The sequence below is a fragment of the Miniopterus natalensis genome, chromosome 13 (assembly GCF_054644295.1).
Source record: "Miniopterus natalensis isolate mMinNat1 chromosome 13, mMinNat1.hap1, whole genome shotgun sequence".
In the NCBI taxonomy this organism is placed as follows: Eukaryota; Metazoa; Chordata; class Mammalia; order Chiroptera; family Miniopteridae; genus Miniopterus; species Miniopterus natalensis.
In genome coordinates, this window is record NC_142093.1 from 14,123,021 (window position 1) to 14,149,364 (window position 26,344).

A 26,344-nucleotide genomic window follows, 5' to 3' on the forward strand; every position below is an offset into this window, starting at 1 on the left:
CCCCCCCCCGTGACACCTTCCCTCCTTTTACTCCCCCAGGCTCCATCTCCGCAGTTGTCACACTAGACTGGCCTCCAATGACCATGTTCTCTCCCACACGAGGCTGCCCCCTAAGTGCCCGGTGCAGTTGTACTGTCTAAAATGTGCAAAACACATGCTTGTTGGTGAACCCATCCGGGAAGCTGGGCCCCACATCAGCCAGCGCCCCCTCCTGAATGCACATCCTTGCAGCGGCTATAGACGCCCTACCTCGCAGTCCCATTCCACGCTCTCCATTCCCATCACACTGCACATTTCCATTCCAGCTACAAAGCCACGGTTACATCAGCTATACTGCTGAAGGGTCGCCTGGTCTACCCGCCCCTTTTGCAGATTTTATAACTGAGACTTGGAAAGAGTTGTGACCTGTTCAAGTTCTCAAGTGAGATAATGACACAGCTGGGACAAGAGCCCATGCCCCTGACTCCAGCCCAGTGCTCTGCCTTTCAGCCACCCAGTTGGCCCCCATCCCTGGTGTCCCAGATCCTTGCTCCTCTGCCCTTTCATGTCCAGAGGCAAGAAGCAAGTTCACCACCTGGGCCACAGCACTGTCTCACCCAGACCAGCTTCCCAAATCCCCAAACAAAAGTGCCGCAGAGTCTGCGCCTTGCCCGGGCCCCACACTCACATCCTCCGGGTGCCCTTTGCCCAGCTTCTGAAGCACCGTCAGGTAGAACTTGAAGAAGAAGCTGAGGGTGAGGGTGCGCCGGAAGTCCACCATGCCCCCCGGGGCGTCGGGGGCCAGCTGCAGCTCCTCCGCCAGGCCTGCACACACCTCCTGCAGCAGCTTCTCGTTCCAGAAACTGCCGGGAGAGCGGTATGGGCGAGCGCTCCTACCCTGCCCTCAGCATCATTTGTGCGGGGCAGTGAGCACAGGGCCTCAGGGTCAGCGTGAACCTTGGTTCAAAATCTGGCTCAGAGACTCATAGTTATGTGACTTTAGGCAAGTTACTTAACTTCCCTGAGCCTCAGTTTTCTCATCTTTTAAAAACAGATACAATTTTAAAAGACCGTGAAAATCATAGTTAAGTCTATTAAGTCCTTAGAATGTCCTAAGTGCTTTTTATGAAACATCGTTTTTAATTTAAATTAAAAAGTGTAGTACGAAAAATTTTATACTCATTTTACCAGGGAGAAAACTGAGGCATAGTTGACTTATTATATTACCCACCTGGTAAGTGCCAGAGCCAAGAATTGGAACCAAACTCCAACGTTAAGCTTTATCAATCCATACAGTTATGCTAAGGATGACCTAGGATAGTGCCAGTGAAGTGCTTGGTACAATTGCTGCCATACAGTAACCATAGTAACTGTAGTAGCCATAGTAATAGTGTAGCAAGAGTAATAGCAGAAGTAGAAATACCAATAGTAACAGTAGCAGCAACAATACTGGTAGTAGTAATTCCAGCATTGGCAGGTGCAGTCCTAGTGGAAGCAATAGTAATAGTGGAAACAGAAGTAATACAGTCACAGTAGAAGCAGCAGCAGTAGTAACAGTAATAGCAAAAGCAGTAGTAATACTAGTAGTAGTAGCAGAAGTAGTAGCAGCAACAGCAGTGATACTACTGTTAGTAATAGTAGTAGAAGCAGCAGTAGTATCAGTAGTTACAATAGTTGTAGCTGTGTAGTAATCGTAGTAGCAGTAGCAACAGTAGCAGCAGGAGGAGCAACAGTAACAGCACGGCAATCCTGTTAGTCATAATGCTGTCAGTAATAACTACTAGCAGTAATCGCAGCAGGAGTAGTAGCCAAGGTAACAGCAGTAGCAACAGTAGCGGAGCTGCAGTCACACAGCGGCAGCGGGTTCATTTTGCCCGCAGCTCTTACTTGGACAGCTGCTTCCGAGTGGTCTTTAGGGCTGAGATGGTTTTGTCGGCCATGCCGCCGTAGCACAGGGCCAGCTCCTTCACCTGTGTGGTTCCTGGCTCGAACAGGACTCTCATGCCCGTGGTCACCTTGGCTATGTCATCCTCTCTCCGGGAGGCCTGCTTAAATGCTGAGAAAAACTCGCCCTGAAAAAGAACAGAAAGGTGCCTGTTTCCCACCCTGTTTTGCAAGGACTACAAACAAATTGTGAGCCTGGAACAGGGATAGGAGGTGACATGAGGAGACAGCACCATCGCACATCAGCAAGGGGCTGGTGACAGGAAGAAAAGAGTGAGGCATAACTTTCACGTTTTCAGAAGTTCCATATACCATTCCCAGAACCTGGGAGGGTCAGGATTTCTCCCTGTTGGTCAGGAAAACTGAAAGTCGGGGACAAAGGAACGGGGCACTCTCAACCAAACAGCTGGGAGGGGAGGGGGTTTTCAGTGTCCTCTGAGACCCCCGCAGGCCCGCGCATCTTCTCCATCCTGGTGCCTCTGGGGTGGGAGGGCCTTGTGCCCAAACCTCTGTTGGCCAGGCTGCCTCTCAAGTAGATACCGTGAAATGCCAAAGAGCGTTTGAAACAACCTCAGCTTGCAGCCTCTTTGCCTGCTCTCTAACCTGTCCCCCCCTCCCCCGTCCATCTGTCCGTCCGTCCCGTGCCCCCCCCCCATTGTCTACTGGCTGCCCTTAGAAACCTTGCTCCCTGTGCTTTGAGCATCCATTTCCTGGGTCTAGGCCAGGCTCCGTCTTGGGGGATAGGAGGGAAGAGTGAGTTGCTTTCCAGGAAAGAACCATCTGACTTCAAGCCTTCTCTGGGTCAGGTGCTGCTTGTGGTATGAACTCACCTGGCACCACAAATCCTGATTCACGTCAAAGGTGGGAGGTTTCCGGAAAGGTTTATTGGAGAAAGCAGGAGGCCCACTGCTGAGGTCCAAAATGACCACAGGCTTTTGTTTGAAGAAGCCATGGAGATCCCCCCCCATGCTAAAGCTAGTTCCGACTCAGGGTGTCAGACAAGCCCTGGGGCAAGGAGGCCAGACTTTGAACTTGGTTCTGGAGCAGAGGTGCCAGCTGCTCTCATCCAGGATTGTGCCAGACCCTGGCGACGTTTTCACTGGGGTGCCAGGAAATGTCAGTGCCAGGTCTACTGTTCTTTCTTGAGAAATCTTCCTAATTCTGGCTATTAACTTCTCCTTTCTTTTATGAAATATTTTTTATGTCCCTTGCCTAGCAAAATAAAAACTGGGCAGTACAAAGCCTGTTTTTGCCTCTTTTCCCAACCTCATAATTTAATTTTTTTTTTTTTGCTGATCTGTGAAATACAGAACTCTGGGAATCACTGCCCAAGATGGTCTAAAAGGACAAGCTAGAGAGCCACTAAGAAACTGCCTCAGGGGTGTAATTGCTCTCATTTAATTAGCATTTTCATTACGAAGGTTAAAATTAGCAAGAATGAAACATGCGCATTAACGCTTGTTCCAGCACCAGCTGCGGAAAGCCCTTAATACGCTGCTGTATCGCTGGCTCCCCAGCCTCTCACACATCGCTTTTCTAAAAGGCCCATCACGGAACATGCAGCTGCTGAGAGAGGCCAGGCTCACGCCAGGTGAAGCCACCACAGGCCCCGAGGAACAAGAGCAAGGCGGCCAGAGGCGCCCTGAGCTGCCCCAGCAGGCTGGAGACCTGCCCGTGGAGCAGAAACTGTCATCCACGCCAACCCGGAGCAAGGTCAGTGAGTAAGCACCTCGTCCAGCCCGAGGTCAGCATGTGAGGAGGGTCTGACTTACAGGCAGCTTCTCCCCTCAGCACACTGGCCCCACACTTCACCTTATGAAACGGAGTCTCCTCCGACCTGGGCAGGAATACTCGACAGTGGGGTGCATCCTTGAAACCGTTGCTGGCTACCAGCTGGTGATCTCCACCGGCTCCCAAGCATCTGCCAGGAACCTCCTGCATTACTTTTCAGTCCTCACAATAACCTGCCCAGTACGTAAAATTGTGCCCATTTCACAGATGTGGAAATTGGGGCTCAGAAAAATAAAATAGCTCTCTCGGGATCACACATCGAGCTTCTGTCCATGCTCTGTACCCCCTACCCGAAAACTCCTCATTGTCCAGAGAGGAGTATGGTTGGTCAAAGGCACAGTCCAGAGATGAGAAAATCACTGTTAAAGTTGAGAGATGCTAAGGGTGGTCCCGAGGCCACCTCTGGTCTCCTTGTCTGGAACCTAGCAGGTGTAGGCGTGATTCGGGCCCAGGATCTCACCTCCCTGCTGTAGGGGATCTCGATGGAAAGCAGTATCTCTTCCGGACCCAGCAGGGTCTTTCTGTAGCCAGGGAAGAAGGTGTGGTCCATCAGGACTGTTCTCCTAGTGCCTATAACAGCAAGATGAAGAGGGGCCGATGTGAGAAAGCACAGGGCAGCCACCAGTGGGCTTCTGCATCCTGGTCTCTGATGCCCACAGTCAAAGGGGGTGGATGGCACAACTGGGGTCAAGGTCCTCCACCTGAAATCCTTAAGCAATGGTGTAGCTGTGAGTGAATGTTTAACAATCAGCATTTTGGGCAGGATGGGGGGCACTCGATTTGCTAGTTTCTATGGTAGAAATACTCCCACCACAGCCAATTTCAAGCCACCGGAGAGACATCACTGCGTGTGGCGTGAGAAAGAAGGCAACAGGGTTGACCGCAGGCCTGCTATCCTCCGAAAGGGCTGTTGACAAGGTTGGCCGCTGGCTGGCCTCTGGGAACTTGGATCTCAGGAGGGTTCCTACCATTTCCTGATAAGAATGGCTCACGGTTTGCAAAAAAAAAAAATAGGTTTTATGTCGAACCCTTGCTTTCCTTCTGGGCATCTGGACTTTGGCATGTGCCAGTCAGAGCTCCAGGGCCTGAGCGTCTTCCACTGGACTTTGCTCCCTCTGCCTTGTCCCTCAGCTGGTTTTGCTTCGTGCCCCCCTGTAATAAGCCATAGCCATGAATGCGACTATATGCTGAGTCCGTGAGGCCCCCTAGCAAGTCATCAAACCAGGGGGCGGTGCTGGGGACCCTCCGACAGGGAAGGATGCACAGCAGCGCACCACGATACGGCGTTTCCACTGCGGGTAAACGGAAGGAACCTCAACAGCACAGAAACAGCAAAAGGAAGTAAAATGATTAGGAAGTGGTGAATTCTGAGTACTCATTACCTTTGTAATTAACGTAATTTATCTCACTGTAGGTTTATATAATTTAATCTTTAACAATGGCCATGTTTAACGAACGCTAACACCCAGCGATCAGCCGCGGTGAGCGGGCACGTTCTGGCTCCAGCACCCCACCAGGTAAGGCATTTTGCCACAGAGCCTGCTGTGAATTCTTAATAAAGAAACGGCCCAGCTCTCCTGGTCCCCAACATGAGCGATCCCTTGTAGCTTCCAGGAATCCAAACCGTAGGACAGCTGGGTCATTGACTTTGGACTCTGTGTCTCCAGAAAGTAACCAATCTTTGGGAGGCTTTTCTCCCCCAGGACCCTCTGCATGAGGCAGCTCACCTCTGGACACGATGGTCAGCTTGGTCCCACTGGCCATGAACACCGGGTTGAGGTCGGAGATGGGGCTGGCCGTAATGATGTTCCCTCCGATGGACTAGGACAAGCAGAGAGCGTGTGTGAGAGCCCACCCAGGAAACCCTTGCTCACCCAGCTGGCTCCCAAACGCAGGGCAGGAGGATGGCACCTGCTGAAAGGGGCCTGACCTCCAGCCCCTGTAGACACGGACGGGCACAGTGAGAACCCCAACGCTAAGAGCAACGTGCAAAATGTGAGATCAGGACGCCGGGGACTGGGGCCCAGCTCTGAAGTTCACCGGCCAGTGAACCTCAGTAAGCCGGAGTCAGCCCCTTGAAATCTGTTTAATTTCACCCACGCTTTTTCTGAAAGGGTTAAGGTGGTTCATCACAGAGGCCACAGAGAGTTAGTAAAGCAGAAACGGAAGATAAAGATCGTGGAAAAAGAGGAGGAAGAGTTAAAGATGAACAATTTGCTCTAACTGGATCTGAGCTCCCTGGCAACTGGGCAAGGAGCGTCAGGAGACCAGGCGCAGGGCTCTGGTTACTGGAAAAGAGGAAGGAAACCAGCTGCGCAATGAAAACAGGCTCTTCCGGGAAGAGATTCCGGCCAAGCTGGGAACTCACTGGAGATTTCTGAGTTTATATCTCATCTGCAGCCAGAAGGGGCAGGTGCTTGGGGTAAGGTGTGGGGAATGGGAGTAGACTGTTTGGCTTTATTTTGTTTGATGTTTTAGTTTTTTAAAAATGGTAAAAATATGGAATAGAAGGGCTAGCTCTCTTCCCAACACCATCAACGATTATGAGCCTCAAATGGCACCGGGTGTGTGAACGCCACCTGCACACTGGGAATTGGGGGGCTAGTTTGAAGGCTGATTGTGACAGTCAACAGGGGGCACCCTCCCTACTCTCAGGCAGGTTTACCTCTGGTTCTACCCCCAACTCTGAAAGACAGTGCCCTTCCCTGGTTTGGCTTCTCCCTAATTTCTCTCTCATCCACCTGCTGAGAGCCTGGGCCAAGTTCAGATAGGGGAGGCCGGAGACTCTATCGCTCCAACCTCAGGGAGCAGACAGAGTCAGAGTGAGTGTTACCTGTGGTAGCCCACAGACCACCTTCATCAGAAGCACCCGGGGGCTCCGCCCCAGCCCTTCCAGGCCAGAATCTCGGAGGGCAGGGCCCAGGAATCTGCATCGTTAACAAACACGCCAGGTAGTTCTAAGCATTAAAGTTTGAGGTCCCCGGGGTCTGCAGCAGAGGCCAGACTAGCCCCCCACTGCCTTGTGATGAAGGGCCCTATCCCCTGGGCCTGGAGGACCCCTGATCAGGGGACTCACCGCCACAGACTTGACCTGCTTCCCGGCAAACCAGCGCAGCTGCTCCAGGACACCTCTGAACACCTCTGTTTTGTAGGCAGGAAGCTCGGCAACGGCATCTAGCAGGGTCTTTTCCACAGTGCTCAGGGGGCAAGCAGCTCCAAAGGAGATACCTGGGAACACAGGCTCAGCATAGCAATCATCCCCTTCCCAGCTCAGAAAACACTTTCACAAACAGTGCCTATGATGCTTTACAGCCACCCAAGTGAGGCTGCACCAGGACTCACATCCTTATACAGACGAGGAAAGTAAGGCCCAAAGAGGTTAAGTGACTTGCCCAACACCACACAGGTAATAAAAGATCCAGGACTCAACCCCAGACCTCTTGTCCTATAACCAGAGTGCGCTTTCACTAAATCAGTGGTTCTCAACTCAGTAAAATCAGATCTCTGAGGGTAAATTCCTGCCTTTTAAAAAAAACAAAAAACACTCAAGCACTACCACCTCTCACACACACGTGACCCCTAACCTTATGAGCAATTCTAATGTGTAGCCAGGACTGAGAACAACTATTGGAAATCTCACAGGCCTTGCCCACTGGCACCCTACCATGATGGAGGAAAGCAGTGAAGGGTGCCCCTTCCCCTGGGCAGGGCGGCTCCAGGACAAGCAGGTGGCAGTGAGAGCCAAAAGGGGAAGGTGTCCTGGAACCCACTATCCCACTGTGGAGACCCATCCCCAGCATCCCAGCCGCTCTGGGGGCTCAGGTGAACCTCCCCTTACCCTCTGGTCCATGCTCCACTAAATTCAGCTCGGGGATCCAGGCTGGGCTGATGATCACAGGAAACAGCATGTTCTTAAACTTCATCTCAATGCCTCGAGAGAAACAGAAGCCTAAAGTTAGAGGCGTGTGTGTGTGTGTGCGTTGTGCACGCTTAGTAACAATATTAGGAAACACAGGACATTAAAATATGTCAGCAATCCTCCCACACACTACATATTTTAACTCATTTAACCCTCACAACAGCCCTGGGAGATACTGTAATTTTCTCTATTTATAGATGAAGAAACTGAGACACAGGCCTGGACACTTTACCTGCATTGCTCCCTCCTGCCTCAGGCTGGGAGATACGTGAGGGAATGAACTGCATCCAACTGCTCCTGACACCCAGACCCTCCCGGACTACCTGGCACAGAGCTGGCACTCTGTGAATGGCTGTAGAGACCAGTCATCAAGGGTCTCAGTTAATACTCAGAACAATCCTTGAAGGAGGCATTATCAACCCCACACATGAAATGGAAAAATGAGAGGAGGGGAGAAGTAATTTTGCAGAGGACACACAGCCGGCAAGAGGTCAAACCAGGTCTGTGTGACTCCAACGCCAGGGGTTTTGCAGAAGTTCAAGTGCCCAGGGCTCCTCAGTGGGTCTCCTGCCCCCAGGTGGGCCCCAGGGCCACCTTGGGCCTTACCGATCTCCGTGTTCCCCACCACCAGCTTGGCCTCGGGGTGCTGCGCTTTGAGGTCTAGCAGCTCCTTCAGGGTCGAGGCCTGGATCCAGGTCACACGCTCCCCTTGGAAACGCAGCTGCTTCTGCGGAGCGTCTTTCAGCCTCTGGAAAATGTCATTTTCCTACTGAGCCATCTCTTTCCCACTGTCTCACCCATCGCCCTTGCTGTTAAGTCCACAATGGGATCAACTCTTCCACGGACTTGTTTATTACTGAATTCAGAGTGAAAATCATGTCAAAGAGAAGGGAGGAAAACTACGGTGGATAGAAGCGGGAACTAGGTTGCGGCTCTTCCATACATTAGCTCACTGGGTCATGAGAAGATGCAGAGAAGGGGCATCGTGAGCCCCATCTTTTACAGGTAAGGGAGGAACCTGAGGCTCAGGGAAGTTATGTGACCTGCCAAAGGTCCCTAGCCACAAGGGAGCCTGAACTGCCCCTACTGTCTCCAGAAGGAGCAGTGGACAAGGTGAGGGCAGAGAGGGCCCAAAGGAAGGGGTGGCAGAGGGAATGCAACACAGAGCTGGTTCCAGTGCATGAGGGGCAATGCTGGGAAAGAAAACCCCAAATCAAACTAGGTTGTCAAGGTTGCACAGTCTAGAGAAAGATATGCTAGTGGTCTGCTGCAAAGCCCTTCCCTCTGCCCCTTGAATTGAGGGGGCCTTCGTGTGCTCAGCAGCCCATGAGGAACCTGCACCTGAGACACTCTGAGGGTGGCTTGATTCTTTCCTCGCCATAAATGTTGGAGTGAAGGAGCAGAATCATCCAGGTGAGAAAATAGGTGTGAGTGGTGTCCTTAAAACAGAGCTGCAGGCCATGGGTTGTGTCCTTTGTTTGTTTGTTTACTAAATGGGCTGCTTGCAGAGCGAAGGTGGGCTGCTTGGGGAGCTTATGCATTAGATTTAGCCAAGAGGTCAGCAGATGCTTCTGGAGCCTGTTATTGTACACAGGGTGCCAGAAAGATTCACTTCCTGTCCTCAGAGTGACACATGTGAGAAGGAGAGAAATGTGGGTCCCTGTGGGAGTATGTGACAGAGGGAATTGACCCTGGGTGTCAGAGAAAGAAATACAAATTCAGGCTGAAACCTAAGGACAAGGAGAATACACAGTTCCCATGGGTGTGAAATAAAGCAGGTCTCCAGGGGCTCACAGCACAGAGCCTTGATAGGCCTCTCCCTGGGGCATCACCTACCAGCAACTCTGGGGGGAAGATGGGCTCCTGGGTAGGATCCAAGGGCATGAACTCCTCTGGGTTGAATAAGGATGGTGAGAGGCTGACCTGCTGCGGAAGAGAACAGATGTGTGGTACAGCATCTCCCCCCTTTAAAATGCCCCATAGGACCAGCCCCGCCTTTTGTCCGAGTGAGCTCATTCACAGCCCCCAGCAGGCGGACAGAGGGGCAGGCAGCTCCTGGAAGGCAGGAACAAGGAGATCTTGCTGGAGAACCCAGAGCCCACTTACTGTGTGGTCTTTCTTCTGGTTCATGCAGCAGTTTGGGTTGTCCACATTTCCTCCGCAGCATCCACCATCCTATAGAGATGACCAACATTCACACAAAAATGTTTGCAAAGAGTTTCCACAGAAGCTCAAGAACCTACATTATGAATGTCCAGTGGAATCCAGCTCTGACACCTATTCCAGCATCAACAGTATTAGTAGATACCCTGTCCCATCCCACTTGCCTTTGCATGGAAGTAAGGCCTCTGCTTCAACTACTTCCTCTCGCTTGGTTAATGTAGACTAAATAACTTGTGAATAATAAATAAGATATCTCCTGGGAGCAGCAGGGAAACTTAATGTTAAGAACATTTCTCCATAAAGATAGGTCCTCCTACTTTATCAAAACATTATTTTTTATGCCCATTTTCCCACTTCAGTGCTGCTTCCTTAGGAAGCCTCTGTGACAGAAATTCCCTTAGATCTCTCTACATTCAAGAGGCCCCTCTTCTAGTTCAATCAAGTTTTTGTCTGGGCATCTCCCAGGCTGGAGCCTTTGTGGGGCTCCTGACGAGAATGTCCAGGACTGCTTGCTGGGTCCAGAGATGTGTCCAGCAATGTGCCTGATGGCCTCACCACTGCCTATTAGACACTTCTGGCCAGAAAGCTAAGCATTCATTCATCCTCACTATGGGCCTGTTCTGGAGGAAGGGTACAGGTCTGATGACCCATTACCCATGGGAAAAAGACTTGCTCAGGACCTCTCGGGGTGCCAATAGCAGAGGACAGAGTAGCGCCCAGATTGCTGCCTCCAACCTGACTGATCTGCCCCCAGGAAAGCAGGAATCTCAGCTCAGGACCCCAGGAGACACTCCAGAATCATGAAGTTGTGCTGAGAAGCAAAGTGGGATAAACTTCCAGGCACAGCCAGGCACATTTCCAAGATAGCCAATTTCTGGAGCAGCGGACGGGGACAGCCCTTCTGTTCGTGATCACAAGAGACACATTCTACCCAGACATTTCCCAACGGATGAGTCACAACTCACTATTGTTCCCAAGAAAGCTCTCAGGGGGCCATGGGGGCCAAAGGTGTGGTCTTTGAGGACTGGAAAGCACTGTGAGACTTGGCTTTGGGAGAGAAACCCCCTCTCACCTCTACCACCTGCAAAAGCTGCCCTAAAAGTGCTGACCCCTCAGGCATTCAAGGCCTCGCTGTCAGATCTTACAGCTGTTCGGCCCTCCCCACCACCTCACCCTTGCCCTGGCCCTTTCAATTTAGACAGAAAGGAAGGAAGAGAGAGGCTCCTACAGGGCCTCTTCCCATCTTCTTTCTTGGAGGAATGACGTGGGGGAATCAGCGGGTCCCAAGTGCAGTGAGGGGCACCAGCCTCACTCACCCAGTCCTGGTGGGAAGGATGCATTTCACAGAAGCACATTTTCCAGGTCATTGAAAGGCCAGCACATTCTTACTTAAATCTTTGTTCTTGATAATTCATTGACGTGTTCATGGCATAAACTATTGTGATGGACAATGTGTCACTGCCTTCAAGGTCTACTGAGGTTTGGGTATGACTGTTTCTCCCCCCCAGAGAGATTTCCACTTTTCTCAGTAGGCTGAGCACATGGTTATTTTTATGGTTCCTTCATTTCCTTCCTTGCTGCTGGATGGACATTGTCATTTCTTGCTGGAGACAGTGTGCCTCCTTCTAAAAGATGCTCCTCACCCTTTTCTAGTAAGTGCTATGGGCATGAAAATGAGATAATCAGGTTTGTTAGAGCTGTGTGTAAAGTAGGAGTGAAAAGGCTCTGAATAGTGGCCAGGGGTCTCTCATGAGTAATGCGCATGAGCTACTGAGGACACTATGTGCGGGTCATGTTGGTGGCTCAGAGCACTCACTCTGCTCAGCTCTGCTCAGCTCAGCTCTGCTCAGCTCTGCTCAGCTCTGCTCAGCTCTGCTCAGCTCAGCTCAGCTCTGCTCTTCTCAGCTCAGCTCAGCTCTGCTCTTCTCAGCTCTGCTCTGCTCAGCTCAGCTCAGCTCAGCTCTTCTCAGCTCTGCTCTGCTCAGCTCAGCTCTGCTCTGCTCAGCTCAGCTCAGCTCTGCTCTTCTCAGCTCTGCTCTTCTCAGCTCTGCTCTGCTCAGCTCAGCTCAGCTCTGCTCTTCTCAGCTCTGCTCTTCTCAGCTCTGCTCAGCTCAGCTCAGCTCTTCTCAGCTCTGCTCTGCTCAGCTCAGCTCTGCTCTGCTCTTTCAGCTCTGCTCTGCTCTTCTCAGCTCTGCTCAGCTCAGCTCTGCTCTGCTCAGCTCTGCTCTGCTCAGCTCAGCTCAGCTCTGCTCTGCTCTTCTCAGCTCTGCTCTGCTCTTCTCAGCTCTGCTCAGCTCAGCTCTGCTCTGCTCAGCTCTGCTCTGCTCTGCTCAGCTCTTCTCTTCTCAGCTCTGCTCTGCTCAGCTCAGCTCTGCTCAGCTCAGCTCTGCTCTGCTCTGCTCAGCTCTTCTCTTCTCAGCTCTGCTCTGCTCAGCTCAGCTCTGCTCTTCTCAGCTCTGCTCTGCTCTGCTCAGCTCTGCTCTTCTCAGCTCTGCTCTGCTCAGCTCTTCTCTTCTCAGCTCTGCTCTGCTCAGCTCAGCTCTGCTCTTCTCAGCTCTGCTCTGCTCTGCTCAGCTCTGCTCAGCTCTGCTCTTCTCAGCTCTGCTCTTCTCAGCTCTGCTCTGCTCAGCTCTGCTCAGCTCAGCTCTGCTCAGCTCTGCTCTTCTCTTCTCAGCTCTGCTCTGCTCTTCTCAGCTCTGCTCAGCTCAGCTCTGCTCTGCTCAGCTCTGCTCTGCTCTGCTCAGCTCTTCTCTTCTCAGCTCTGCTCTGCTCAGCTCAGCTCTGCTCAGCTCAGCTCTGCTCTGCTCTGCTCAGCTCTTCTCTTCTCAGCTCTGCTCTGCTCAGCTCAGCTCTGCTCAGCTCTGCTCTTCTCAGCTCTGCTCTGCTCTGCTCAGCTCTGCTCAGCTCTGCTCTTCTCAGCTCTGCTCTTCTCAGCTCTGCTCTGCTCAGCTCTGCTCAGCTCAGCTCAGCTCTGCTCAGCTCTGCTCAGCTCAGCTCTGCTCAGCTCTGCTCTTCTCTTCTCAGCTCTGCTCTGCTCTTCTCAGCTCTGCTCAGCTCAGCTCTGCTCAGCTCTGCTCTTCTCTTCTCAGCTCAGCTCTGCTCTTCTCAGCTCTGCTCAGCTCAGCTCTGCTCAGCTCAGCTCAGCTCTGCTCTGCTCTTCTCAGCTCTGCTCTGCTCAGCTCTGCTCAGCTCAGCTCAGCTCAGCTCTGCTCAGCTCTGCTCTTCTCAGCTCTGCTCAGCTCAGCTCTGCTCTGCTCAGCTCAGCTCAGCTCTGCTCAGCTCTGCTCTGCTCAGCTCTGCTCTGCTCAGCTCTGCTCAGCTCAGCTCTGCTCTGCTCTTCTCAGCTCTGCTCAGCTCAGCTCTGCTCAGCTCAGCTCAGCTCTGCTCTGCTCTGCTCTGCTCTGCTCTGCTCTGCTCTTCTCAGCTCAGCTCTGCTCTTCTCAGCTCTGCTCAGCTCAGCTCTGCTCAGCTCAGCTCTGCTCTTCTCAGCTCTGCTCAGCTCAGCTCAGCTCAGCCTGCTCAGCCTGCTCAGCTCTGCTCAGCTCTGCTCAGCTCTGCTCAGCTCTGCTCTGCTCAGCTCTACTCAACTCAGCTCTGCTTGCTCTGCTCTGCCAGGCAGCTGGATGGGGAGAAGCACTGTCGAACAATGGAATCAGGAACCAGTTCGACCCTGGGAAGGAGCATAATTGTCAGCTACAGTCAAAAGCCCTTCTCTTTTGAGAAAGTAGAACTAAATTGTTTCTCTTTGAGAAGCCTCTTATGAAATAAATTCATGGACAAGATTAACAATTCCTGGTTCTCAGGGAAGCCTGAACAATTGATATAGATCAAATATTGAGTCATGGAAGAAATGGACCAGCATCATGATTTATAGTTGCCACTTACTGAATACTTAAGATATGCCCAGCACTGTTCTGAGGGCTCTGCAAGAAGTTCTTTCAACAAACATTACAAGATAGGTATTATCAGGATCTAAATTTCAGAAATAAGAAAATTAGCCCAAGGCCATGAATCAGTTCAATGATGAAATGGGATTTGAACCTAGATCTGCAGACTCTGGATCTGAGCTTTCAACCATTTTCTCTTAAATCCACACCTCTTCATTCCTCATCAGGGTGTTGTGTTTTCCATCCTTACAAGCCCCATCTCCATCTCCACACTTTGTGAATTATTTGGATGAAACACTCCTTTTTGTGACATAACAATCCTACAGGTCAGCAAGAAGCACGGAGTCAGTGACTACCCTCAACCCTGAATCACACTGAGAGGAGACAGTCTGACTGGAGTCAGGATCAACCTGACCCAGTTGGAGAATCAGGGAAAAATCTAAGGAGATTAAGCCATGAAAGGAGAGGCCAGGCACCTGTCCTCTTTGCCAGAGGGCAGGTGTGTGTCTGTGTTTATATAAGTGGAGCCTGCACATCCGGCTGTGGCTTCTCACTCAGAGTTCTGTGCACAGCACAGGGCTTCACACAGCCTGGAGACCTGATTAGCAGTTTCCTAAGGCCAGCAGAGCACCAACTGCAGAAAGCAGGCAGGAGAGGAAAGGAGGAGGGTCCTGGGTGCTGAGTCGGGTTGCTGGGTGCTGGGTTGTTATTACATGCCACATTCAGCACCCATGCCACAGGCTGAGCATACCAGTCTCCAGGGAAGGCTGCCACACCTAAGGCCCTGGATGACGTTGGCCCTTGGGCACCATGCCTCTCCCAGGAACCAGTTCCCCAGGCTCTTCCTTGAGAAAAAGTACCAGTGCTACTGATAAGAACCCTCTCTGAATAAGAATGCAAACCCACTGCCCACGCAGGCATCCACAGTGGGAGGACCTGCCACCTGGCCGGCTTATCTCTCCTCTCTGTAATCCAGAGGCCCCTGGCATCCCTCCCAGCTGTGATTCCTGAGTGTTGATGCTTTAGGAGCAGACCGCTGATGTCCTGGGGCCCCCACTTACCCTGGCAAAGGTGCGGAAGCCCTGGAGGATGGGTCTGTAGCCCGTGCAGCGGCACAGGTTTCCTGTGGGATAAGGGGACAGGTGTGATGTCAGAGTAGGCCCCAGGGCAGGTGAGGGGCCCATGGCTTGGCTTCCGGCTCAGTGAGATCCAATCCATCTGAGTGTTCTTCAAACTAAGAGAGGGCCAACCCTCCAGCAGACCTTAGCCACCACGTGGGGGTGGTCTGAGCTTTTCCTCTGAAGGGCAGTGCCTCAGGCTCATTCCAGGCTTCCACTCAGGCCCTGCCCTGACCCCCACGGAGCCCATCCGCCATCCCACCTCCTGGGCTGTGCCTAAGGCCCGTACCTTGGAAGGCATCCTCGATCTCCTCAAAGGTGGGCTCGGGCTGGTTCCGGAGCAACGTGTACATGCTCATGACGATGCCAGGGGTGCAGAACCCACACTGGGAGCCATGGCTTTTGGCAATTCTCTCCTAAAAGGGACAGATGACATGGACACCTGTGTTGGCAGAACCCCTCTCAGACTCCCTGCATAACTCAACTGAAGCCAGGCCATGTCGACAGGCAATGTGAGCAGCAGCCACTGAACAAAGTCAATCCTAGTGCCACTGCTTAGCAACTGTGACCTTGGGCACATCACCAAGCCTCTCTGAGCCACAGGTCCCTCATCCTAGTTCCTACCTCTAGAGCTGTGGTGAGGATTCAGTGAGATAATTCACATAAGCCTCTTAGGAGAGGTCAAAGCTAAAGATATAAATGTGAGCACCATTCAAATGTAGATGGTATTAAACTCCCCTAGGGTGGGTGTGCAGATGGAGAAGGGAGCCCTGGGGCACTATGGCCCAGCTGAACTGAGGGGAGCCCATGCAGGGAGGCGGGAGGGGAGTGAGGGGAGCGCAGCCTCACAGAAACCAAGAGAAAAAACCAAGTGTACAAGGAGAAGTGGGGCCTGGCTCTACAGCTCATTTGGGAGCGGAAATAAGAGCATCAGGAATAAGGATTTGGATTTGTATCACTGAAAAGGCAAGGCTTTAGCCTTATATGGATATGATCTCAGGGTTTAAACTGTTCATTCTTTCTTTCGTCTGTTTTCCTCAAAGACAATTACAAGCCCTAATGAACCTTCTTACATCCCCTGCCTGTTGGACAAGTTTGGTAATTTTCCCTTTTCCTGTCTAAGATAAGAACTGAAGTAACAGAGGTGAAGCAATACCACCCCACCCTGCTCGTCCCAGGTGCTCCTCCCAAGGGGTATAACCAGCTTGCTTAGCCAGAGGCCCTGGCTGCCAGATTCATACGGTGCCCAAGGAAGGCATGCCCTGAACAGCAGGTCTCCCCAAATGGTCAGTGCAGGATTTAGACCTGGGCCTGGCTCTGGCACCCTCTGTGATTGTAATCTCCTCAAAGACCCCCCTGCCTCAGTCTCCCCAAACACAAAGCACTGGGAACAATGGCCTTTCCTTCCCACAGTGCTTGGCTCTCATGGGTGCTCCATTTCACTTCACCTGAAGGCATCCTGCTTCTCTCCACAAAACCTCCCGACTAGCACGCACTCTACCCAAAAGCATTCCCAGTTTCCATCTGTTCCCAGGGGGCCTGATACCATCACAGAGAAAGCCTTGGTCAGACACTCTCGTGTCTCTATTCTCTATTCAGGTCTAGCTCACCTCCAGGTAATGAGGGTGGAGGCCAAGCAGCCCACATATGTATTATCTGAGGGTGGGAGGTGAGAGGTGCAGTGAAAATGCCACTTGAGGGAGGAGAGACTAGGGAGGGGGTGGGCTTTTCATCAAGGGGTGCGGAGCATTTGGAATCTTGAATCTAGGAAGGCAGGGGCGTTCCTAAGCACACTCAAGCTCAAGGTGAAGAAGTTCCCCCACCCCTCCTCTCTCCAGTTCTGGTGCAGCTGGACTATCCAGCCACCAGATCCAGTTGGCGTCTTGGTCCCATTGGAGTTACGCAATGTTTCATTCACTCCCCACAGGAGGCAGCTGCGCTTGGGTGCCTCCTCCTCTTACTGTCTCATAGCACCCACCTCCCACCCCCACCCCTAAGGAGATGGGGAAGTGGCCCAGCGCGGTGCCTCCTTGGCCCCGGGGGACACTCCGCCCAGCAGCCCAAAGCAGCTCTTCAGCCTTGCCGTGAGCTCGCTTTGCTCTGGTTACCTGCACAGGGTGCAGCCTGGACTTGGTGCTTCCTATCCCTTCCACAGTCGTCACGGCAACATGGTGCAAGGAGCAGATGGGGGCTAGGCAGGCATTGGCTGAAAAGTGGCTGCAACCCCAGATTAAGGTCATTCCATTGTCTACTTGTGATGCTGTGTATCATTTCTTGTTAATCTACATTGTTCTTTTCTCTTCTACAGGTGTCCTTAGACAAGACTCTTAAAGAGGGACAAATGACGCTCTCCCCACTGGTGGGCCCTCAGCCCCTCCAGCATCTTAGGTGTCAGGTATCAGTGCACCCTAGTACCCAGCTGGAGTAAGGGGGCCAGGGTCACTGTCAGACACCTCTTACTCAGCCCAACTCTGGAGGCTGAGTTAAAGGGAGGTTTCTGGCAGGTTCCAGGCCCAACATGTGCTCCTCTCTCCATAGGGCCCTTCCTTGGCTTCTTCAACTTCAGAACCTCCTGGCACTTCTGCTTCTCTGTTTTCACCCACCTCTACTCCCCCATTCCTCAGGGAACATGAGACACCAACCCCTTGAAACTTGCTTACATCCATTCCTTCATCCATGACTCATTCACTTATACAGTCGACATCAGTCAGTGAGTGCCAGCCATACACCAGGCACTCTGCTGAGGGCTGAGACATAAAGGTAAATAAGGTACAGTCGCTGTTCTTTAATAGCTTGCAGTGCAGCCAGGAAAGAGAAGCCAGTGTGAAGGTGTGATTTAAATATCTTATGGTAAGTGCTCAGGAGGGCTGTGCACAGGGCATATAGGACTAGCTCAGACAAAGGGCACCTAACACAGTCTTGGGAGATCAAGAAGGGCTTCCTGGAGGAGGTGATATTTTTCCCAGTCCTAAAGAGCTAGTAACAGCCATGTAGAGAAGTCCTGGAAGAAAGGATAGTCAAAAAGACTTGGAAAACAGCTTATGTAAAGACCAAGAAATTAGTGGGTAAGGAGTAAGTTGTTCACAATTGTCTCTGCATGAGAGACTGGGGTATGCTGATGAATGGTGTGCTGGGGCCATGGAAAGAAAAAACTGGAGAGAAAAGGTGGGGTACATTGTAAAGGGCCTTGTGTGCTAAGCAAAGGGATTGGACTTTATCCTGAAGGTAATGGAGCCCTATGGAAGAATTTCATGGGGTGTGAAATGAGCCTGGATTTTAGAAAGGTCACATGTGAGCACGCACACACACACACACACACACACTCACTCACAAGCTGACCACTGCTTCCTAGTCCCTCGCATCAGCAATCAGCCAGCAGGCAAAGGATACACGATCTTGTTCTGGAGACGATCATACTTGGAGAGCATCACGGTGCAAGCTCCACAGCCCCCTTCTCCACAGCCCAGCTTGGTCCCGCTCAGCCCCACTGGGCGGTCAAGGGTTAAGGAACATGAACTCAGAGAAAAGGAGTCTTTGCTGGGCTGCTGGGAAACACCTGGGCAGAGCTGCAAGCGCGGATCCATCCACTGTCACGCAGAGGCTCGGGCCCCTCTACCAGGGAGGCAGCAGGCACACACGGCCTGCTCATCAGAGAGGCTGTGCCGGGCCCCAGGGAGGCAGGGGACGGGGCCGTGTCCATGGTCCCTAAGGGAACAGGCATCAGGGTCCCACAGAGAAGCACCCAAGTACCATCCCCTGAGACTTGGGATCTAGAACTTAAACTTGACCAGGACTCGAGTCCTGGAGACTTTTCTTGGTGTCAGGGTCTTCTAGGCATGGCCTCATAGACCCCCAGCCGTGTGATCTACCAGCAGGTAAATCGGGGCACCTCAGAGCCTGAGCATGTGGGGCTGCTGTCACATCCACCCAGTTGGGGCTGCAATGACACCACTCGGATCAGAGTGAGACGTTGATCTGTCCAGGGATTTGCTGAGCATTGTCCTGACAAGAGGCCTGGAGAGTTTCCAGGACAGGTAGAGTGAAGAGCATGGCTCTAAGCTTTAGTCCAGGCTCCACCAGCGTCTGCCCAAAATGCACAAGTGAGAAGCAGGTCCCTCAACATGCGCAGGCCTCACTTCCTCCTCTGTCAGAGGGACTGCTGTGGGGATCAGGGAGATAACCCACGGAAATCACCTTGAACTCCACCTGCACACAGGGAGTGCTCATTAAATGTGAATTCCTATTGTATTCTTGCTATTGTTTTTGTTCCAGGGTCTCAGAATATTTTCCTACCCTGAAAGAACAAAAGTTGCAGGGGCTCATTACAAAATAGTCCCAGAGATGTAAAGTGCAGTGTAGGGAACATAGTCAATAATAATGTAATAACTATGTATGGGGCCAGGTGGGTACTGGAAATATCGGGGGGAACACTTAGTAAAGTACATGATTGTCTAACCACTGTGCTGCACACCTGAAACCAATACAAAATAATATTGAATGTGAACTGTAACTGACAAATAAATAAATAACACAACTTTAAAAGATGCCAGGGCTCTTATAGTAAAGAGCAGAATTCTAAGTCCCCTTCAGGTATTCCCAGCCCAAGCCTCCCAGCACTGCCATTTCCACAATGATGGCGCCTCTACATAGTTCCCTACCTCAGGTATCCCTTTCCCAACAAGCAGCACTTCCTCTGACTTTCTCTCCACCTTCTCTGAGCTAGAGACTTTCCTAGGAAGCCCATCTATGTCTTAGGCAGAGGGGGGCTGAGGAAGGCCCAGCTCCTCCTGAGCCAGAATGGCCAGGAAGCCAGCCAGGGCTCATGAGTGCCTAATGGAGCTGTTTGTTTTATAGTCCCAGGGTCCACTAGAGCCGTCGCTGAAAGAGATTTTAAGGAATATCAAGAATGAATCTTCTTATTAAAGGCTGAGAATTGCAGACCCAGCATTCAAATGACTTCCCAGGGTCGCACAGCAGCCGAGTAACAAACTGCAGCTAGAATGCAGGTGTCCAGAGCCCCAATCCAGTGCTCTTTCCTTCACACTCCACAGCCTCCCCAGCAGTCGCCAGAAAAACGCCATACAGCCCAGAGAATGAGTCTCACTGCCCCCTCTCCCTCACCCCCACTCCAAAGTCAGGATACACTTTCTTCTCAGGTAGGCCAAAAGGGTTGTTTCTGGATCTGCATTTTCCTCCACCACCTATAAAAACAACAGAAATAGATACGTCTCAGAGGTGTACTCAGTCATCGTCTTACTGAAGAATTTGTGAAGTTAATGGGGATGTGTAAAATATCTTATGAAAACTAACGAGTTTTTTCTTGATAATCCCATAAGAACGAACATATTAACTACAAGCCAAACTGTGTAGGTGCTGACATCCTTCAATTCTAAGATTCTACTTTAGGACCCACCACAGAGCGCTCAGGTGTTGCACCTGCCGTGCTGGGCTGACCACGCAAAGCCCTCCTTCAGTCAAACATGTCACCTCCTTTCCGGCTGCTGGATCACACCTGTGAGCACCAGGGACAGCTCAGAGCAGCAGCGCGCAGACGACTGGCTCTGCCTCCTGGCGTGTCCACGCTCAGACAGCGGCGAGCCAGTCCGCGGGCCTGTGCTCACAGTGGGGCGTTGTATGCATTGGGCTGTCACGGCCAGCAACACTGGCACATGTCAGAAATGCAGGAAAAATCTCAAACCAAGGGCCACAAATGGCATTTTCAATAAGATGGGGAAGGTCGTCTACAGAGCAAAGCACTAGTTCCCGTTGCCGGTTGTCAGAGGAAATCTATGAAAAACCATTTCACTCCTCTTCACCCATTATCAAGGGTGAAAGGGTTTGGGTGATAGGGATGGTTAAGGGGAGAGAATCTGTGATAAGAATTTCTTTAGAGAGCACTGTAGTATGAGTCCCGCTTCCTCCTACACAGGAGAGGAGTATCTGCTCGCACCTCGCACTTCGCGGGGAGGCTTCCATGGCACCACGTGGGAGGCCAGCATGTGGCCTTTGCGGTGCCGGGCCTGTGGTGGCCTGGCCCATCTAAACAGCTAGAGGTAGGCAGGCTCACCAGGCAAGCTGAAGAAGGGTCAGTGTCGGAACTGGGGTACACTCCCAGAGTTCGGGAGAGCAAAAATGTAAAATGTTGGCCATGGACCTACTGTAGGCCATGCACGGGAGGGGCAGAGGGGGCCCCAAAAGACTGACTACAGGTGATGGGGCCTCCAACAGTCTGTGTGGAGTGGACCTCCCAAAACCGGAGGCCGAGAGGGCAGCAGCCTGGCCAGAGCACACCCCCATGAGCTCTGGCTGAATGTTTCCAGTGGCGGGAAGCCGCCTTCTACCAGCACCGATTGCATGAAAACCTCCTTGCTGCCCTCACCGTCTTGAACTGAGCCTGTGTTTGGCAACTTAGAAATGACCATAAGATTTTTTATTAACCGAAAGTATTTAAAGAGGTAACAAAACTGCCAGAATTTTCGTCTTGAATAATGTTTAAAGGAAAGTGAAAGATAAAGTGAATTTTCATTTTTTATGGCACCCCACTGGTCCAGCTTATTCAAAGCTTACACAAGAAGCTAAGTCTTCTGTCTTGGAGAAGAAATCATGAAAGCACAAAACAAAGACCCCCACCACCTTCCCTGTAGATGGCAGCAAGAGCCTTATCTGACTGTCTTCTCCCCAGGTGGGACCTTCCTTCCGCCCTCCAGCTCGGCTTTAGTCACATCACAGGGTTCCCTCCTCTGCCTTCAGTGGCCTCCCACGTAGTCAAGGTAACACCCCGGTTCCCCAGGCTGTCTTCTCGAGGTCCTTCCACTATGTCCCCAATCTTCATTCTCAGCCCTCCCCTGCCAAGCTGGCCTTCGTACTCCAGTGAGAACACATCATATGCCTCCTGATTCCTAAGTTTTAGACCATTTTCTTCCACTTCCATCTGTGTGTTGACTCATCAGAAGACCCCAAACAGGTCCCTGGCGAAGGCTTTCCATAGCACCCAGTCGCAGGCGGTCCGCCTCCCTGAATTCCGACGGGACGGCTGTGCCACTCCCGCAAACCCCTGGGAACCCTCTCTCCTCGGGACGCCCGTGGGCCTCCCGCAGGCAAACCCTGTGGGGAAGGGAGCTGGGGAGACACTGGCTAAGCAGGTTGCTCTGGGAAACGTCAGCCACCAAAACAAACAATGGCCAACATGGGTTTATGCCCATTACATAAAATGAAAACTCCTGAGTCTGAATTGATAATTAGCAAGTAAACAAACAAATGGGAAAGAAAGGAAAGTTTTCTTGGCAGAAGAATGGCAACTAATAAGTATGGCTGGCCATCTTGAGATCTGCCCCATAATCATTAACATTAATGGAAAATAAAACTAGTGGGTGAGTTTGATGATTAAGATGTTTACACAGTCTCCAAGTACCTTCTCACGGGTCATTTATCAATTATAAAGGAAAAAAGAGAAACCTGGTGAACACCCCCTTCACCACAGGATCCAAGTTCACATCCCAACTAATGCGGAAACTGACATCACGTCCCCTTGAGAAGGACACGCCACCTCTCTGGTGGTCCCTCCCAAAATGCAGACTCTGAAGCTAATTCTAAGAAAGCATGACACAAACTCAAAATGAGGGACATTCTAAAAAATAACTGACTTGTCCTCTTCGTAAACATCAACATCCCAAAGACAGGAAAGCTAAGGAGCTGTTCCAGATTAGAGGAGACCGACAAGACAGGACAATTAACTGCAAGACGCAGCCCAGGGCTGGGGCACTTGGGAAGGCGGTGGAGTTACAGAAGTTACCGGGGAAACTGAAGTAATGTTCCATAAAATCCATACGTTAGATAGTAGTATTATATCAACACCAAATGTCCTGATTTTTAAAATCTCGTTGTAGTTCTGTCATAATATCCTTATTTTTTGTGGAAGAAGGAAGGGGGCAAGATGTCTGAAATTTACCCTCAGATGATTCATAAATAAAACTTTATGCTTTATATATTTGTTTACATTGTTTATACACATAAATAAATATAGAAAATATTTGTTTATTTATAATACATACATTGAAATATCTATGTATCACCTATAAATACAGACGTGTATATATGGAGAGAGAGAAAATAAAATGCAAATGTGGCAGCATGTTAACAGGTGGGTAAAGTCTGTTTAGTATTTCTTTGTATTCTTTTTGCAAAGTTTTTGTAAATTTAAAATACAAAGTTTAAAAAATAAATTTCTTTGCCAGAGGATTTGTTAGGGCTTCTAATGTTCATCTGTTCACTCTGTCCACATGAACTGGGCACCTACTTTGTGCCAACACTGGGCTGAGTAGTTTAAGACTATCTAAGAAGAGTATCTTATGGGGACAGTTTCTTGTGAAATACATTTTGGAATACATTACTTTGCCTAACCTTAATCTACCTCTGCAACTAGTTCACAAGTTCCTGAGAAGCAAATGCCTCCAGCCCATAAACGTCCCACAGGCTCAGGGCAGGGAGAAGCTTGCTGAATGTCAATGATGTGAGAGTGGGAGGCTTGACTCATGGACACCGCCTTCTTGTGGGGATCACTGTTGGACACCTTCATCTGCACCCTACACGCTAAATCTCCCCAGCTTCTCCCAGATGCCGCAGTCTTCATTAAACAGAGAGTGATTGCTCAGAAAAGCAACGATCCTACCCTCCAAAAGGCCTATCACTACACTAATAGCAAAACCCTAGGCAGCTCTTTCCCTTCCACCCGGACTCTCCTCTCAATCAGAAGATGTGAAAACAATGGTCACCAAGACCGTCACCACCCCAGAAGGCCCTCGGGGTACCTGGTGGCCGGTATCTTACCTCCCCTCCAGGACCCCAGCTAGGGCAGTTCTAGGCAGCTGTGGGAAACAGGGGGAGCAGAAGGCTGACATTAGAGTGAGGCACCAGCTTCTCACCTCTTGTTTGTTAACTTCTTTACGTCACATCCTGTACCAAAAGGTCTAGAACATTTGGGAGTCAGCGTGGGAACACACTTACTCACGGCTGCTTTCATTTGTTTGGGGAGTCCTCTGCTAGGTCTTGTTTTTCTAGCACTGCTGTTACCTCATCGCTCCTTGCACTGCCTGTCGTCCTTTCCAGCAGTTCCTCAAAAGGCCACATGTTTACAAATTACAAACATGGGCATTCATCACAAAAACCGGCAGTGATAGATGGTAGGGTGTGAGGTGATAATACAATCTAAAAAAATTGAAATTGCTTTCCTAAAGTGAAACTAAAAATACATGGGAAAACAATTTTTGCCAAGTGGATTGCCCTTGAAATGCTCCAGTGCTTCAGGGCAAACCATCCATGGAGAAGGGAAGCCGGTGCTATCGCACAGGAATTGATGGCTTAATACATAATCAAACCCTAGAGTGAGGCGTGGCCCTGGAAGTCATTGAATCCAGCTGCTCAAGCGATGTAAAAATGGCTCAGAAAAATTCCGCAGAAGACGCCCCTCTACAAAGTCAGTTCAACAACTTTCATAAATCTCCACAGTGTAATTGCTGAATGCAACAAAACAGTTTGAAATGTTGGACATAAGTCTTACTACTACCGATGTGGAGGCTTTGCCCTACCTCTGGGTGTGCTGCCAGATGCCAATCCTGAAAAGAAACTGGCACAGAGACAACTTGGAACCCGAAGAGCATGGCTGACCCCATTCCCCAGTGCCTCCTGGGGCACCACTCAAATGGAATCCAGTCTTCGAGTCACTGACGTCACGATAGCTCATGGAATTTTCTTGCTAGTCACTCAAACACACCCTGACAATTTAAGCACTGGACGTCCTAGGGAGCACATTTTAGTTTTTGAAAATTACCTTGAAAGTCATCCTGTTTCTCATCTCAAAACTGCCAATACAGCAAAACAAGTGAAATTGCTTTTGGGGAGCCCACTGGGCACACTATTCATTCGCCTGGTCCACATGGCCATTTACAACGTGCAGCTGTCCCTCCTCCTGTCCCTTCGTTCCCAGCTGAGGGCTACGGCAGACGCGAGCAGTGGTGCAGAGGGGAGAGGACAATGGAGCCCGTGGGATGTGCTTGCACCCTCTCTCCGCCCCGCATCAGGATTTGCAAAGATGCTCATCCGTCCAGCGCAACGCAACACGGACTGCTTCCCACGTCATAAGCCCCCCTCTGCCCCATCCACCCTCGCCTCCCCTAGGTGCCTGTGCGCCAGTGAAGTTAATCCAAGCGGGCAATTTTTACCAAAGTGTGGGATTTGCAATATTTATATGTAGAACTAAGGAGGGGAGCGAACATGCCCCTCATGAAAATAAATGTGACTGCCACAAGATGTCAGTATACGCCCTCCCACAAATTAGCTGTTATATCTCCATACACGAAATATCAGGAGCAAAAGCTGTATTCCTCTTACATCCAGATGTTACCAAGAAAACAGGTGCCCGTTCCTTCCCTCAGTAAAGAGATCAACAGAAGCCTCAGGACATATCTGATTAAATACAGGAACAGAAGTGTGGTGAGTAACCTCCAGTCTCACCTAGAACCCTGCCCCTTCTCAGCCCCCTGCCAGCGTCTCTACAGCTGAGGGAGTGGGCAGGGGGGGAGGCCCCCAGGCACCTCTCTCCTCGATTCTCTCCCCCTCGCTCCTTTGCCACTTGAGTCTCTGGACTGTGTTCTAGCCCAGGGGAGGTCTTCTTTCCCCAGTGTCACCCCAAAGGCAGCCACACCTTTAAAGGGAGAGAGAGAAAGGAGAACATGAAAGAGAGAGAACAGCCACAGGACACAGGACACACATCCCTCCCCAGCGAGCAGGGAAAGCAGAGCGAAGGGAAGCCCCGCTTACCTTTTTGCCATTCACAAAGAAAACCAACTCGTCCGCGGTCATTGTCAACAGGTATGGGGCCCCTGAACTCCAGGTATCTCACTCCCGAGAGCACTGGCAGTGATCACTGCTCCGCCACTTGAAAAATACCTCTCCCAAAGAAAACGAAATCACATAGGCCAATCGGAGGGAACTAGCTGGGAGCCTCAGGGCACAAAGAGTTCCTGGCAAAAGCCACTAGTTTGCATAATCGAGGAAAATGAAAGCAATCATTCACAGCAAATCACACCCCCAGCCCCGTGTCAAAGAGCACGGAGGAAGGCACAGGTTCAGCAAGATTATCAACCTGTCACCCTGGGTCTTAAGCACTGGCCCGGTGGAACCTGCTTCATTCTCCCATTTGCTGGAGAGAGAAGGGGGAAGGGCCATTGTCACAGCCAGGGCAGCAGGGCTGATTCACACCCTCCCGTCTATACCTGTCATTTCACCATTTAGTCATGCAGTGCGGACTCAGCACTTACGGGCAGGGCTCGTCCTGGAGGAACACGGAGGCCACACGACTCGGGGCCCAGGGATTCAGAAGTAAAATCTCGCATGGGACCTCGGCCAGTTACCTATCACCTTCAGCCCTCTGTTCACCCCATAAACGGGCACACCAATGACACCAAAAGCAGAAGGCTGAGGGACATATATTTTTGGAAGTGCTTTATAAATTTGCAAAGAACCAAAATATTTATTGCTACTGCTAA

At 51.0% G+C, this 26,344-nt stretch overlaps 1 protein-coding gene across 3 annotated transcripts in view; it reads right to left on the reverse strand.

Annotated features, from left to right (window-relative positions):
- XDH (xanthine dehydrogenase) overlaps positions 1-25,658 on the reverse strand; it is a 49,109-nt gene extending 23,451 nt beyond the window's left edge. For 2 of the 3 annotated variants that reach the window (XM_087823831.1, XM_016218921.2), the window contains exons 1-15: positions 25,617-25,658; positions 19,945-20,002; positions 18,192-18,288; positions 16,910-17,018; positions 15,091-15,217; positions 14,745-14,806; positions 9,740-9,808; positions 9,470-9,556; positions 8,240-8,381; positions 7,553-7,645; positions 6,791-6,942; positions 5,442-5,535; positions 4,175-4,284; positions 1,867-2,051; positions 668-842 (exon numbers count right to left, since the gene is read on the reverse strand). In XM_087823831.1, coding sequence (XP_087679957.1) covers positions 668-842; positions 1,867-2,051; positions 4,175-4,284; positions 5,442-5,535; positions 6,791-6,942; positions 7,553-7,645; positions 8,240-8,381; positions 9,470-9,556; positions 9,740-9,808; positions 14,745-14,806; positions 15,091-15,217; positions 16,910-17,018; positions 18,192-18,288; positions 19,945-20,002; positions 25,617-25,658 — 1,602 coding nt within the window. Of the gene's footprint in view, positions 1-667; positions 843-1,866; positions 2,052-4,174; positions 4,285-5,441; positions 5,536-6,790; positions 6,943-7,552; positions 7,646-8,239; positions 8,382-9,469; positions 9,560-9,739; positions 9,809-14,744; positions 14,807-15,090; positions 15,218-16,909; positions 17,019-18,191; positions 18,289-19,944; positions 20,003-25,616 lie in introns of all 3 variants that reach the window. The other variant, XM_087823830.1, reaches the window with a different exon arrangement.
- Between the last annotated feature and the right edge of the window lie 686 nt (positions 25,659-26,344).